Source organism: Tympanuchus pallidicinctus, unplaced genomic scaffold (assembly GCF_026119805.1).
Source record: "Tympanuchus pallidicinctus isolate F22 unplaced genomic scaffold, pur_lepc_1.0 scaffold22, whole genome shotgun sequence".
In the NCBI taxonomy this organism is placed as follows: Eukaryota; Metazoa; Chordata; class Aves; order Galliformes; family Phasianidae; genus Tympanuchus; species Tympanuchus pallidicinctus.
The window spans coordinates 4925589-4941367 of NW_026294739.1; the positions used below are offsets into that span (position 1 = coordinate 4925589).

At 40.7% G+C, this 15779-nt stretch overlaps 1 protein-coding gene and 1 long non-coding RNA gene across 8 annotated transcripts in view; one reads left to right on the forward strand and one right to left on the reverse strand.

Moving 5' to 3' along the window:
* The first annotated feature begins 65 nt into the window (after window positions 1-65).
* On the forward strand, window positions 66-7332 carry LOC128082645 (uncharacterized). 2 transcript variants are annotated; one of them, XR_008207765.1, is made up of 4 exons: window positions 66-2246; window positions 3041-3101; window positions 4522-4687; window positions 6679-7332. It is a non-coding gene; the product is annotated as an uncharacterized LOC128082645 (long non-coding RNA). The 2 variants fall into 2 exon arrangements; XR_008207764.1 differs by having other exon boundaries at window positions 81-2246; window positions 4525-4687.
* A 4208-nt stretch (window positions 7333-11540) lies between these two features.
* Window positions 11541-15779, reverse strand: part of PIK3CB (phosphatidylinositol-4,5-bisphosphate 3-kinase catalytic subunit beta) — an 89771-nt gene continuing 85532 nt past the window's right edge. For all 6 annotated transcript variants that reach the window (XM_052686977.1, XM_052686976.1, XM_052686980.1 and 3 more), the window contains 3 exons: window positions 15228-15373; window positions 13568-13700; window positions 11541-13053 (listed from right to left, as the gene is read on the reverse strand). In XM_052686977.1, the coding sequence (XP_052542937.1) occupies window positions 12916-13053; window positions 13568-13700; window positions 15228-15373 (417 nt within the window). In that variant the 3' untranslated portion in view covers window positions 11541-12915. The remainder of the gene's footprint in view (window positions 13054-13567; window positions 13701-15227; window positions 15374-15779) is intronic.

A 15779-nucleotide genomic window follows, 5' to 3' on the forward strand; every position in this document is an offset into this window, starting at 1 on the left:
TCGCCTTTGTCTGTGCCATCTTCTTCCTTCCTCCCCTTTCTAGAAACAAAACAAAACCAAACAGCAGAGAGGTACAGAGGTTCGCAGTTCTGTCCGCGCTGTCACGAGTGAGTACTTGTGAACAGAAAGCGGCTCTCATCGCTACTCACAGTGTACAGCCAAACCAGAGGCAGGCGAGCTACTGGATCTACCATTATTTTCTAACGGTGATCTTCGAAATGAAGTGTATCGGCTGCAAAGCCCGTGTGCTTCTGCCTCGGGCTTCTTGCAGCCTTTGACTCCCACTAAACCGAGGTCGGGGCAGCCACTCTCCACTTTGAATCTCCTTCATTAAAGTCAGCATTTCTTCAGCTCCCTCACACAGCCAAACTTCCATTGAAGCAGAACGTGCCCCTGTGCACTTGAACCCTGTGCACTTGAACCCAACATAAAGGCCAAAGAGGATAAAAGATAACACAGCTTTTAAAAGAAGTGGGAACTTAACCTTGCTGTCCCCACTGGTGGTTTGTTGTGCTTATGGAAGCACCGCACCAGACACCACTGCCTGACACTTCACAAACTTTCCATTTCAGGGAGAGCCATGAGCCTTTAGAAGCAAGCATATACACAAGTAAGGCAAGGGCTTAAGAGCTTTTGTACAGATCTAGACCCCAGATCTTGGGGTACCTGATCTTGGGGTGCTTGCTGGGGATAAAGTATAACAGCATGATCAGATTAAATCTGTGTTTTCTACACGTCTGAAGCCAAGGACAAGATGACCTGTTCCTCTAAGCAACAAGCAAATGCTGAGGTGGAGGGCAAAGGAACTCGTCAGTTCCTAAGCTTGCTATCAAGTTGAAGGTTTTCATGGGAAGAAGAAAAATAATCAGGGAATATGAGAACACCCACAGCAGCAATACACAGCCCAGATATTACGATGCTCAGCTGTTTCTAAGTCAAAGTTCAGGTCACTGGTTTTATTCCAACCCTTGAATTCATTTTCTTTTTTTCTTTTTTTTTTTTTTTTTAATTTACATGAAGAAAACTCTCATTTGGACCATTCCTTCTTCCACAGGTAGTTTCACATGAAAAAGGTTGCAGAAACTGAGTTGTGCTCAGGGAAGAGATTACTGAGTAAGATCACTTCCAAGACAAACACTAGTTAAGTAACATATTAGAAATGGTTGGAGAGGTAAGCTAAAGTCTGAAGAGCAACACTTCCATCTTCTGGGACACAAAGATGTTATGCTCCTGCATTTTTGATGACCACTGATGGACAGTAATCACCTCCATAACTATGCAAATGATGACCTCATTGTATTTACTTACTGCCAGGAAAAGAGAATGGGGCCTTGAGAAGAGATACACAAGTAGGTAGACAAAATTTAATCAGTCTCTGTATTGGGAACTGTTAGTAGTTGAGCTAGTGTATTTCAAGTGTTTTTCAGTTTTTCTATTGTGCTGCCCTTAATGATATTAGAATTAACTTGATCCACATCTGGTACAAGCACACAACTTTATTTCTGTCAAATTATCCTAAGCGCATGAGCACAAAGGTAAAAGGGCACAGAGAGATTGTCTGCTTTAGCAGAAAGTGTGTCGGTACAGGGAAAGTGCCTCAAACCTTGCTAACTCTGCACCAGCAGAATGAGCTTGATCTAGGTCAGTGTGCCACATCAGATGCCACAGCTGGTTTCAGTCCTGTAGGGAGGAGCCCTTAAAGCCAATTGAGGTGCATCACTGTACTGTGGCTTTATCTTCAAATGAAGAAATTCCCACTAGCAAAGGCATCACCATTCTACCCCAAGCAGGCTTGTGATCCTGAAGAAAATCCACTGCTAAGGGAGGATTGTTTCCCTTTAGGCCTACACCCCCTTGAAAGAGACCACAGGTTGGTGCTGAAGGCTGCCAGAGCCTTCAGGGTTTGAGGAGATGCAGAGACACCCTGTGGTGGCAGGAAGAATATGGTCAGAATTCGAACCAATCTTGACACAGAACTGATCAGAAAAGCTGCATCCTGGGGACTCAGAAATCTTCCCCAAGTTGCTGTTGTTTCATTTCCCCTCTCCTGACCTGCCTTCCTGTCTGGCACCTTTGCCCTGCATGTTTGCCCGACAGTCCCTGCCACAAAGCTTTACCTATAGCTCTGTTCTTTATCTCAGGATCTACCATCTGGCTGCAGCCTGCTGTGTGTACTGTGATTGGAGGGTAGCTGTGGAGATGCTCCATTTGTGGAAAATGATTTTCCTACATCCTGCCAGACCTGGGTAGGGAAAATTGTCAGTGTCATTTGTAATTTGCTTTTCTTTACCCCTTCTGTAATTCAGTTAGTCCTGAAATCATATAAATATGATAGCACAGAGACGCCAATCTGCTCTTCAAGTCGTCCAGGAATGAAAGCAGTGTCACTGTGGATCAGTTCTGACATCGATAGTCTAGCAGGTACCAGACCTTGCTTTTCAGAGACAGCATACAGAGGTAACACAGAGACTCCTGAAGTGTTGCACGCTGTTGTTTAGCTGAGATTTACAGACCAACTAATTGTCTCCCAGATCTCAAGCAGGATTCCTGTTGCAGAGAGCCACTGAGCTACTTGTTAAATAACCGACTGCATAAAACTGTAAATCTCAGGGCTGGCTATGATAACATTATTAATGATTACTTTAGCTAACAAAGCCACAACTGGCTATAGCAGTTGTTAAATATGAAAGTTGAGGCAAATCATCAGTATATTGAAGGCAACAGTAGTCAAGTTTCACAGGATTTAAACCCGGAATAAAAGCAAGACATTAAAATTCTGGATATTCAAATCTTCTAATATAGCAACACATTTAAACAAATATAGAAGAATTCCACCTACATCCTTTAGAGTTGCATTGGATAGGCAGCCAAATAATACCATGTTTGAAGGAGTGAAATTGAAATTATTCAGTGTGTTATTATTATTGACTAAAAGGCTTTAGAAAAGATCCCTTCTGTGTATCTTCTATTTTTTGCCACCAATTTTCATATAGTTACACGTGTACTTTCAGTGTTACATTTTCTTCTCTTGATCTCCTAGACAAGAGGGATTAGCACTGAAAGATCCTGCAGCAAAAGCCTTTGAAGCTCACTTCTTAGAGGTAAGACAGATTCCTGCCTCCCCAGCTGCTGCTTTTTGTTTGCCAAAGACTGCTCTGTTCTGCAAGGCTTCACTTCAACACCACTGTATGCCCAAAACAGGCCTTGAACTTGTGGATTGTTCTGATACAAATCAAAAACTGCATTCTTTTAATTATGAAGGGGATAGTTTTCTTTCCTTCACAACTTTCATTCGCTCATCAATTACCGCCAGTTTCCTTGTGCAGGTCGATGAACTGATTTTAGTTTACTTCATAAAAAATATTTTCTGCCATTTGTGAAGAAACAGTTCCAACTTACCTAAGTTTTGTTGAAAGCTGGGGGTCTCATTACCAAGCATGACAGCAAGATGTATTGCTTACTGCTCATTCTAGGAATTTATGTTTTTCTTGTAAATAGGTCAATATACATTCTTGGTAAATAACTATGACAGTGAAAAACAGTCTTAGGGACTGATCTTGTAAAGCACTGGCACACTGAGACCCCATTTTCTGTGTTTATCCTACTGTAAAAACTAGTTATGGAGCACTGTATTTAACAATCTGGTTTTGGTGGGTAGCTGAGAGCAAGGAATGAAAGGGATAAAGGATAAAATCAGAAAAGTATGTAGTTCAGAATGGTTGGTTTTGGTTTTGATACAGACTACAAAGTTTGTATGCCTTGTTTTAGAGGAAGATCCATGGAAGAGTAGTGGAAAATATTTTGAACAACAGGTAGAAACAGACGAGCACTTCCAGCCATCAGAAGGGTGGACAGTACCCTCCAAGCCAAGCAACCAAAAGTTAATGCAATTACTAAGTATCAAATGTAGAGCAGAGAGACTAATTTGATCAGTGAGGCTGAAGGGATAATTCTTGGAGACAAAGCAATGCAATGCGGAAATGCAGCCTAATCAACTGCTTCATCAAAAGAAAGAGGAAACAATTTCCAAGCCTTAACTATAATCCCCAGTTGGTTCTTCATCTTTCCAGGGTTCTGGTTTTTGCATTGCAGTGTATGTTCCATCTCACAGCATTTGTTTGTCTGCTTCTGTCCTCTGTGCAAAACTGTTTTGTTGGCTCCTGGCTCCTTTATCAAATGAGCCTCCTCCTCCTTTCTTGCTTTTCACCAATGAGCCTAATCATGAAAGAGTGCACGGAAGAGGAAGTATTTATTATATTCTACGCCCAAGCCTCCTTTCCATAATCATGTGGAATAGCGGTTGAGGAAGAATAGCCAATTTGCCTTGTGGCTGCAGGATTTTTCAAAGCACACACTTGTTCCATCTGATGGAAAGCATCTGCTGGCTGATCTCTGCTAAGCCTTCCGCATAGCCAGGAACCTTACAGGTCTGTAGAGAAACAGAGCGAGAATTTGCCAGGTGCAACACAGTAAGGGAGAGGCTATTTCAAAAAGCTATTCAGACTTCTGCTTTCATCCAAGCAGGTGCTGCTGTTACAACAGATAAAATGAGCTGGCAGAAAGGAAAGAAGGAACTTACAGAAGAAAGCACAGGAGATGGGAAACACAACCGAAAGAAGCGGGAGCGAGTGTTTAAGAAAAGATTTTCTGGACTGAGTTTCTTCTCTGGGTCTCCTAGGAGTAAACTGTAAGTACATCTGAGATTCTATTTTGTAAACTTATTCAAATGAGAAATTTATTTATAAACATTTCCAGTGCACCTCGAGACACCTTTGTATGTTCTGCTGTATTAATAGTTTCACCAACAAGGAAATTGTGACAGGCTAATTAAACAACTTCATCTGAACAGCAGCAAGCCACTCACAGACGTGTGAATGTAAGGTCTCCAAGTTTTGTGTATCTGCATATTCTTCTTTTAATCATTTCTGATGACTCCTCTTCCCATTCAATCAAGAAGATTTTGGAGGGGCGGTATCTCATGTCTCCACATACATTCGAGCTGCCCAGGGCCATTTCCAGAAAGAACAGGTTTGTTGCACCAGTTAAGTAACTCTAGCTGCAGGGTGCCACGAACAGCGGCAATGCAGCAGCAACCAAAATCAGCATTGAAAAGTTTCAGCTACCAAGTCCTACGGGATACCTTCCCTACAATAGAGTCTTTGTGCTTGCTGCCTGTTGGAGGATTAAAAAAACAGACAACTAATGGAAAAATGTTCCTTTTATCAGAGTGTGAGCAAGGAGTCGAAATGTCCTACAGCTTACTGCTCTGCGGTCCGTTAGATTTGAGATAGTTCCATCATGCTTGTGAGATTTGAAATTCTCTTCTTGAGTCCTTGTGTTTGATGTTACTTTTCCTTAACAGGAGATAAACATAGTGTATGTATCACGATAAAATCTTAAAGTGACTTTCCTCATCCATTACAAAAGCTATTTTCTATGCAGACCTCCTAAAAAGAGTCTGTCTTTGCTAATGATCATGAAATTACTGTCTTAGCAGGAAGTACATGCAAGTCGCAGCAATTACTCAGCTAACTACATTAAGTTTGACAGTCACAGCAACTGGTTACAAGCTTGATATAAGATTAAAATAAACAGGCCAGATTTGGTTTTGAGAGAATCTTTCGATCAGTCCAACTGCCAAACAATTGATACCAAGGGCTCTGCTTTGGAGCTTACCTTGTTGCACTCATGGGGAACTGCACTGGAAGGTGCAAGGATCCAAGAAGTTGGTGAACCAGAGCTTGAATTGCCTTTATTATCCACAATTCTACTAATGCATGCATTCTAGAGGCAGACATCACTGTAAGCAGTAAAACCATGCTGTGCAGCCTTGACAGTAATTTGAAAGTGACAGTTTTTTCCCAGTTTTATCTAAAAAAAGCAGTAACACATGAATCACATTAATGGAGAGTCTTCAGATTTTACTGGATGTTTTTTGCAGACACACTGCATGGCAGTAATTCTAAAGATTCAGGCCATCAGGGCCTACACAACTTTCACAGTGGTGTAGCTAAATCAGAAGATCTCTGCCATTCAGCACTGGTTTGTGAGCTCTTGTTGCTGAATATGAACCATGACCCTAACCTTCAACGGTATTATTTTGTATAAAATGTAGTGTATCAAAGCTGCTTTTCTTCCAGCCCTTCAACCTCTATCCAAAGACAGTACAAGATAGGTCTTGTCTATGAGCTAGCATAATTATTTCTGCATGCTAGGAGAAAAATAACCCTTACAATAGTATTGATGAAGTCTATTACATCAGGAGCCTTTAATTTAGATGCACATATGTGTATGGAATTTGTTTTCATGCACGAGGGTATGTCATGATTACTCACCGAAGAAGTGAATACTGAAGAACTGAAGAGCCTATTTAACCAGCTAACTTGAGTTTTTTTCTTTATTTTACATTTTTGCTTAAGTAGTGATGGACAGTCCTTGTGATAATTCTGTGCTAAAGAAACAATGGCTTGTCACTGCTGTCACAACACCAGAGCCAGTTTTCTCTATTTTCTGCCCACTCCTGTTCTCTGCAGGAGATCATACACTGCACCTGCTCGTAGTGTGTCACAGAACCTCAGTAAGGATTCATAAATCAACAGTAACTGCTCCTGGGGATGTCATTCATTTAGGAGATATGTAGGTTAAACTTGTCACCTTTCTTTCCTCTGACTGTTCCAGCCCTCAGGGAAGGAGTCAGAGTTTTGAAGACAAGAAGAGATGCTTACACAGGAAAGGTTCCAAAAAGCTGAAACCAGCACGGGAAGAAATATGTTCTTTAAGGCAACCACATTCTGGAAAAATGTGTCCAAAATGTGAAATCCTTGTCTGTCGAAAATGTGAGACCCTGCATTCCGAAAGCAGTTTCATTGCTCACAGCCTACTTGATCACTACGACAGAGGAGGACGTGGCAGCTCTACTACACTGATTACAAAAAGCCAGAAAGTATGCAGAGGTGATTAAAGAATTGCTGTGGGTGCCCTGTTGATACATGACTACATCAAGAAAGCTGAAGCTTGGATCCATTTAGGCTGAAGCCTCAGTTTGCACAATCTGAATGCAGCATCAGCAACTGCAGCTGTGACGCTGTTCATACTTACCATATGTAGCAGATACACATTCACTCATTTAACCAGTATAAAGTCTGTGAGCAGGAACTGTGAGTGTCTCAGCTATTAAGAACAGGAAACGATTTCAAAAGCTTCAAAGAGTTTTATTTTTCCCCTCAAGGAATCAAGATTATCACACTGAGCTGCGAAAGAGAAAGCAAGTATTAAATGCAGAACATTACAGTTGTTTGTAATGTGCAGGTATGTTTCAGTGTTACTTGTGGTCTGGAATATTAAACTTATTTTTAAATTAACTGGCATGGGTATGTAATTTGATGGGGGAAAGACAGCTTCTAAAGGCTATCCTGGCCACAAAAACTGCATTCAAATTTCCTTCAAGCATTCAATGCCCAACTTATGACTCAGCACCTCTCCTTAAGAGAAGGAGTAAATCACAAATAAAGTATTTGAGCCTGTGTATCACAGCACTGGCATTCAAAGTTTAAGCTTATTAGTGAATCCCACACCTTAAGCTGTCCATGTCCATTCCCTTCACAGTGATGATCAGAAAGCTGGCTAGCCAATATACAATGCTGGATGGTGGGTGGCTTCAAGGTGCAGCCATACAGAACTATTTGTCTCTATGGAATTTAGGAATGCAGGTTAACTGTACAATTAACCTCTGCAGCAGATGACCCCTGAGCCTAGCAATGGGCTTCTTTTCCTCCCACGCCAACTGCCCCAACTCTATATGCAGGACATATTCTTTGCTCTTTGATAAGAAACAAACTTTGTCTCAGGAATACAAAATATTAAGGGTCCTTTTATTCAGCCAAGCAAAAAGAACATGGGGTGCAAAGTTTGGACCTCTGCTTAATCACTCCTCTTCCTAAATTCACAGGTCACTAGCCCATAGGGGAAAGGAGTCTCTCTATCAACCCCACATCCCCTTTAAAAGTTGTTCCCTTTTGATTTCAATCAATGTTAGGTACAAGGACTGGAGTCCACACTCTTTATCTAAGGAGCACTATTAGCCCTGCTGTCATCCATTCTAATATTGTTGGCTATTCACCCTGCTGCCCCATGAAAACCTGCTTCTACAGAAGAAATTCATAGCCATGGAAACATCTTTCCCACATCCTGAGCAATAGTGCTCAGCAGCCTCTGTGATACGCGAGGTAAAGGTTCCATGTTCCTTATGCAAAGGAGGTAAAGAAACAACTTCAGGAATTAGAATGAGCTGCTCGGGCTGTGTTGTACAACGGTCACATCAGAATGTGCATCCAGAGGTTGCTCACTGAGCAAAGCTTGAAAGACAAAGGAGCAAACCTCCATGTAAGGTGGGATAAAGGCAGGATTCACAAACAAGAACAAACCACTCCAGTTCCTCACTTCTCCCTGGACTTCAGTGGATAGAGGAGCTCCCAGAAGAAAGAGCTGTAGAAATCCCAGACAAAAAATTAGATCTTGCATACATCCTTACACTACAGAGATCTGTAATCCCTTGGAAACCATGTTTCCATGGTGCTCAGTTGTTGCTTCCACTCATTTGCTTCATAAAAGCCAGATGATGCCTGGCAAATCAGAATTAATCTTTTATGCTTCTCTGTGATCACTATTTTTAAAATTCTTGAAGTGTGATCCTTCACAGATGTTCCAGCCATACAGCTACTCAAGGAATATAAATGAACCCCCATCCCACTTCATCAAGCAAACCCAGGGAAAACTTCAACATAATCACCTGAGGAAAAGCAAAGTGACAGGCTGAAAGGATGAAGGACTGACTCATGACAACATCATTTAAAATCTGATCCAATGTAGTAAAACCTGTTAAAACAAGTAATGCAGTTGAGCCTCTAGACAGATGTTCTGGAAATGACACAGCAGGTAAGGTTATGTCAGCATCTGACTGGCAACATCTTCCCTTGTGGTTTACCAGAGGGCAGACAGTGGTGATGCAGTTCCCCATGTAGGCTAATGTGGCTGGAAAGGCATCAGCATAACAGTAGCACGCAAATCCATCTCATTAAGGAAAAAAAGTTGTCTTGTCTTCTCACTTGGTCAGCAGTAAATGCTATTTTGCCACAGCATTTGAGGAACAGCTACTAAAATGACTGAACTCCCTGGGCAGCAGTGGCAGCAGCACGTACTCTATCAGTCAGGAAGTCACACTCAAAAAGAACAACTACAAGATTTTTATTATGCATTGAGGAAGGATGAGCAGCACGCCACTCAGATTTTCTCAGTATCATTAGCTGTTAAAATTACTGCACTCTTCCTGGGTAAGCTACCAAAATCTGCTTCACATATCTGCTTGCAATTGCATATTCCTGAGACCACATTTATTCCTTCTGCTCACTCAGACTTCAGCTAAAAAGTCTTCAGTGTCCTCATGGGAATGTTAGAAAACAGCTCTGCTGGCTCCTCAGTCCTTGCACTAACTGAGAATTAGCTGTGTTCCCCAATACCCCACGTGGGCTACAGGTTCTGCTGTTCCCACAGATGCTGTCAGAGGAAGCTCACATATCCATGTGATCTAAACTCCATGTGACCACAACTAAATTCTATGGAAAGGCAAAGCTAGCTCTCTGAACTGATACGCCAAAAATATGAAGCATCAGCAGTTCCTATGTCTATTTAAATCCCTTGGGATTTTATCTGTTATGATCTTCCCATGATTGATTTGCATAGATACTCCAGTTGCAGGAATAATTTCACTACTAACACCTCGCATCCTGACTACATCAACCAACAGTCAGCTGCAGACAAACATGTCACAAGCAAAAGTTTTGCAATAGATGAGACAGTGGAGTAGCCAGCGTGGTACTGCAGTCAGGAATGCAATAAAAGACAGTGAAATAAAAATACCACTACCTTGCAATTAGTCTGACACCCAACTATTGAGCCAGCCTACAAATAATACAAAGCCATATGTAAAATGTTGCACTCCAGCAGCAGTGCAGCACTTCCAACTCGTACAACAGCACCTGGTGAAGTGTGCTTGCCTTCAAGACAGCTCTATTTCCTAATCTCTCAACTCTAATACACCAGATGTTTTTATTTTTAATTTTAAATTTCAAATGTTTTAAAAATCTTGCCAGAAGCAGGAATGCATTATGAGAACACGGGATTTCGGTATTGAAGTTAAAGCCAGCTGAGACACATATAACATCAATACAATGTATTTTGAAGGAACAGTAATAGAAATATGACTACATGCTTAAAAGATTTAGGATTGGAGTCATTCCTAGGAAATAAAACTATCATCTTAGCCTGGCATCTTAATTACTGAGAGCCCATACAATTTAATTATCTCATTTCAATAGCTTTGGGAAATTAAAGAGGAATACTGGACTGTATGTACTCCATATATAAATAGGCTCTGTCAAAGGCATTCACTAGAATGTGAACAATTGAACTATCACACCAGTGCACCACTGTCACTTAAAACTGATACCAGCATAAAAGAAAAAGGAAGCAGCTCTACTGGTGAGGGACAACTTCATGGGAGCTCTTTGCTTGGAAAGCAAATGTAAGATAAGCAGAATGTAAGAGCAGCATTTGCCACCATTTGTCACAAATCACATAATACAAGGTAAAGGCAAATCATACACAATCAAAATAAAAACCAGAACTAATAGATACATTATACATGGAGCACACACTCAGATTCAGCTGTTTCTAAAAGCAGTGCATAGGTATCTCTCCTCTGCCAGTACCGATGAGGGACTTGGGAAGCAGGACTCATTTAGAAGCAGTCATCTTCCCGGTGGAAACGTGTGGATCAGATTAGAAGTAGACTTGGAGAAAAGCAAATAACTTAACATGCAACAACCTGCACTGACAGTGTTGTATTTATAGCAGAACTCACAGCTTACAATTAGTTTTTCAGCAGCACACAACTACATCCCTTGCAAAGGTTTGGCTGACTTGTTCCAAGTCTCACAAGAAGCCTGTGGAGGAACTTGGATCTCACCAGCACTGCTAGTTATGGGTGCAACCATTCAATCATGCTCCCTCCTGGTATCTGCCTTGCTCACCAGCCCCAAGAAGTCAAGGTGGCCAACTGTATCTCAAGTTCTGAGAAAAGCTGTGTGTCCCTGAACACAATGTACCAGAGAGACATATCAGAGATGTCTGGGTGCTCCACCTCGCAGCCAAATGTAACATGTCTAGGAATTACTGCTTACACAAACGTTCACACTGTGAATTAGCTGAGGATGAAATCACTTCTTTTAGCAGTTGAAGAGTAGTTTCTTTCTAACACTTCCGTCTGCTTCTACAACATAAATAAACACATAATGACAATGCTTTTGTTACTTCTACAACATTCTAGAAGCAGAGATCTTGTGAGCCAGATTAGCCCCAAGAGTTAGGGCAAGAGAATAAAATCAGCACCTAAAATGATATCCTGGCCCCAGACAGGTCCTTAACCTTTTAGAAGGCCCACACCAAAAAAACAGAACAATGAAAAAAAAAAAAAACAACCCCACTCTCAACAAAGTAAAACCACTTTTAATTAAATTCCTACATAAAACATTTCTAAGTAAAACAACAATTTAGCCAAAAAGTAAATATATGTTTTAATTTTCTTTCAAATGTCAACAAGAATTGAGAGCTACCAGCGTTCTTTGGAGAACAAGCAGTAGTTAAGTCTGTCTTGCTGATATTCAGAAACAGTATGTTACATCTTTTAACCAGCAGTTCCTATTGCACGTCACAAATTTGCTCTCCATTTAAGCACCTAAAAGCCTGGTACCTCACTAAATAAATTAAAACAAATCCAGTTTCTTCAGAAAACATCTTCAACACAGATATCTTGGTACAGCAACATTACTGCAAGATTTAATAAATACAGAAAAGATTAATGACCTCTCATTGGTGTTCTACGGAATTGTCTATTCCCACACTCACTCACTTTCAAAAAAATTTGGTTTCTTTTGGTATTTATGCTCTAAAAAACACTGTGTATGATACGTATTAACATTTTCTATCCGTGTTTATAAGACAGGACATTTGCATGGCACGAGTAATCTGACGTAAGAGGTTCAATGAAGGGCTGTAAGGAGCTTCTTGTTGAAGCTGAACTGAACGCATCTCCTAGGGAGTAGAGAAGCCCCAGGAGCTGAATGGGAGGCTACTGTCAAGGGGGGTTTCAGTCATATTTCAAATCAGCCTTTCCTCTTTCTGAAAGATTTCTTTGTGTGTCCTGCATCAGGACAACAAAACGGTGCAACCATGACTATCCGGATGCTGCAACATTTCAGAGGTCTCTGCCTCCCTCATCACTCTGCAAGAAACCTTACAAATACCTGGTGCTCATCTTTTGGCAGCAGTATAAGACATTAAGCAGCTTCCTGTAGTACAACGATACTGTGGTTGCTATTTACAGTAGAATTAATGCATCTGTGCCAGTATGGCAGAATTCATATGAAAAATATATACACATGGTCATTTTTAGCTAGATTAGAATAAAGAAAATTTTACACTTCAAGTCCCAATTTTAAAACAAAAAACAGTTCTTTTCGAGGTCTTCAAACCTGCTGAGCATGTTAGAGTACATTACCCTAACGCATAAAACAAATATTTACACCTCCATAAAGTACCAAAGGATATTTAAAAATGCCTAGTAGCTCTCAGCGTGCAAAGTCAGCAGGAACTGATTATCCAGCTTGGTCACTGTTTGTGGAGACAGTCTTGGGATCAGGCATTCAGAAGCAGAGTGCAAAAGAATCAGGAATTATTTCAGCCCGTTTCTTTTTGTTGTTGTTTTCTTATTTAAAGTAAGTTTTATTGGTCCATACTACAGATCCCATTTAAAAACACTTATCAAGGTAACATTCAGCTTAGTGCAAATCCAAAACTCTTCTAGGATCTGTAATCCTTGCGAACAGTGTGAGCCATCCAGTTCACTTTAGTAGTCCAACTTTCCCGGAGTGCTTCATCGAACTTTTGCTTAAATTGTTTCAGTGCTTCTTCCTCACTCTTTCCCAAGGCAAGAGAATCCTGGGACAGGAAAACCAAACCAAACCACATCAGCATTACTGCAAATTTTAAAATCCACAGTTACGTTCATCAGCTCTTAACACAAACCACGTTCTGCTCTTTCCTATTTTGACAAATTTTCACCTATTATTCGTTTTGCAATATATCCGTGATATTTTCTTAGTTTAAAGGTAAAACTAAGAAAAGAATTAAGCAAATAAATGTCACCTTTACAGGTCTGTGCTTGTGCAATGAGCCAAGAGGCAAACACCGCTGAAATGGCTGCATGTAAGATGTAAGATGGAGGAATACCAAACTCATCACACAATGGTTGGGAGGGACAAATATTCATCACTTCCTTTTAGCCCCCAGAAGGAATGTGTATCTTATTCTACATAGGTAAAAAAGAATCTTTGCAAACTTCGTGGAGATCTTGAAATAAATTGAAATAAATTAAAAATTGTACATCTTAGAACCAAAATTCACATTCTAGAATAACGCTAAGATCATGCTGAGCTGTAAATCTCACTTTTACCTTGAGATACTGGATGTCCTTGACAGAGGTTAGCTCCGGAAGCCCTGCAGTTAGCATCAGTGCAAAAAGGGTAATAAATAGGTTTCCATGCTTTCGCAGAATCAGGTATGCTTCCTCACAGTACTGGCGGAACCTTTATATTCAACCAAAAAACACATGCAATGAATGCAACACATGAGAACCCACACAGGTAACAAATAGGTAATCATCTCCAAAAATTGTTATCTGGACTAAAATGTGTATCTGGGGAACACAGTAATAGAAAAGGCACTCAGCAGTTGTAGGGAACAGCACTGAGTCTATAGAAGCTCCACTGCATTCTCACAACATATCCCATACCTCTCTAACCTGTCCTTAAAACCTTGTTAGAAAAGACTAAAAGCTTTACAACAGACACAGTTCTTCAGAAAGGCAAAACAAACAAACAAACAACATAAATGTCACTGTCCCATCTCTCTGATAATTTCTTATGATAAACGCCCTGATGATGACACACAGTGGATCTGTGATTGAAACCAAAGGCACTAAAGCACTCTCTTCCAATCCTACCTACCCCTGTGAAGTAATTCCTTCCTGCTAACATCATCATAACTGAACTGGCTGCTAAAAATGGCATCAGGATCTCTCATTTCAGAACTTGCTCAGTTCCCTCAGTGTGTCACTGCATTATGCCTACTGTCCAATCTGTAGATTTCCATGAGGGCTAGACCCCTTCAGACTAAGAAGTTACACTTGAAAGAAAAACAAATTATTTTTTGAGGCATTTTTCAAGTGGAATCCTACTGCTGTATTAAACTACTCCATATTCTACAGCTCTTGTGGCAGCACAGTCACCTTTATTTCATGCTTTTTAAAACAGAGCTGCAGGTTCATTTTATTACTGTCCAGGAGAGAAATGGCAGCTATTTGCCATTTCTCCTAATACACATAAACCTTCTGCTTCCAGAAATGCCACAGAATTTGTCAAGCCATATCTAAATGCCTAATTTTATATCTGTGCCAATAAACGCTTCCTGGGAAAACTGACAGCAGGGAGAGCAAAACATGCAGAATGACCATCCTGTCAGTTGTGGGAAGGATACAGAAAGGGAAAAGAAAAATCTTCCTCAGTAAATAGGAGCTAAGAGGGGAGCTCTCCCTTATCACATACCTTTGTCTTCCATTGCAACTCTCTAACCCAAGATGGGAAGGGCATGCAAAAACATATATACCTAAGCACCAAAATAAGGCCATGACTAATTAGCACACAATGTGCAGTGATGGATAGAAAGGGCAGAAGGAAACCTGTTCTTCAAGAACAGCATTCATCCTGTCCAGCAACAGTCTGTGGAGCCACTCCCTAGCGCCTCGTGTGCTGCTGAAGGCTTAAGGGAAGACACAACAAAAACAACAGAACCATCACAGGAGAAGATGCCACCTCCTGCATCACCTGCTGGAGGAGATAAAAAGGAACTGTATCTTTCCACTGCAGTTTCTAATGTACAAAGTAGTCTGTATATAAATTCTAGCTCAAGCAGAGAAGCAGGTTGTAACAAACACATTAGCACGGTTCCACACATGAAAAGATTAGCAAAAGGAACTGGACAAGATGCTGCTGCATTGCAAACTGTCACCAGAGATCATCTCAGTTACAAAAGGATGAGATTCAAATAATACTCACCGACCAAATTTTTCAGTGTTCCCTGTTTTCCCTTGTTGAATAACATGAATGAAATCATAGGTAAGTATGAAAGGCACCCTTTCCCTTTTAATTCCAAACTTGGACTTGAAGTTTCCAAGAATATGCCCAAAATCTATATGAAAGAGCTAAAAAATAACAATAAAAAAAATTAATTCCTCCAACAAAAAAATTAGTTTTTCTAATACCTCTACAGGATGCTGCTACCAAGAATAGTTAACTCATGCTGTTACTCCTCATAGCATACTGGAGTATGCCTGGAGTACTTCATCTTACAGTGGGTCAAGACTGATTTATCAATTGACACTAATACAAACCGATGTGGAAAAGACAACCTCTAGCTTCTTTTCTGATCTGTAGACATTAAATTCAGGAAAACGATACAGCTCAAAACTATACTTTGTGCATTTCTAAAAGATGGTATTTTGCAAGATGCTCTGAAAGGAGCTTTTGTTCTGTGACTCTGGACCATTAACGGGCCTTTCAGGGGCTCTGAGAAACATCTGTACAACAGCCTCACTTGGGAAACAGCTG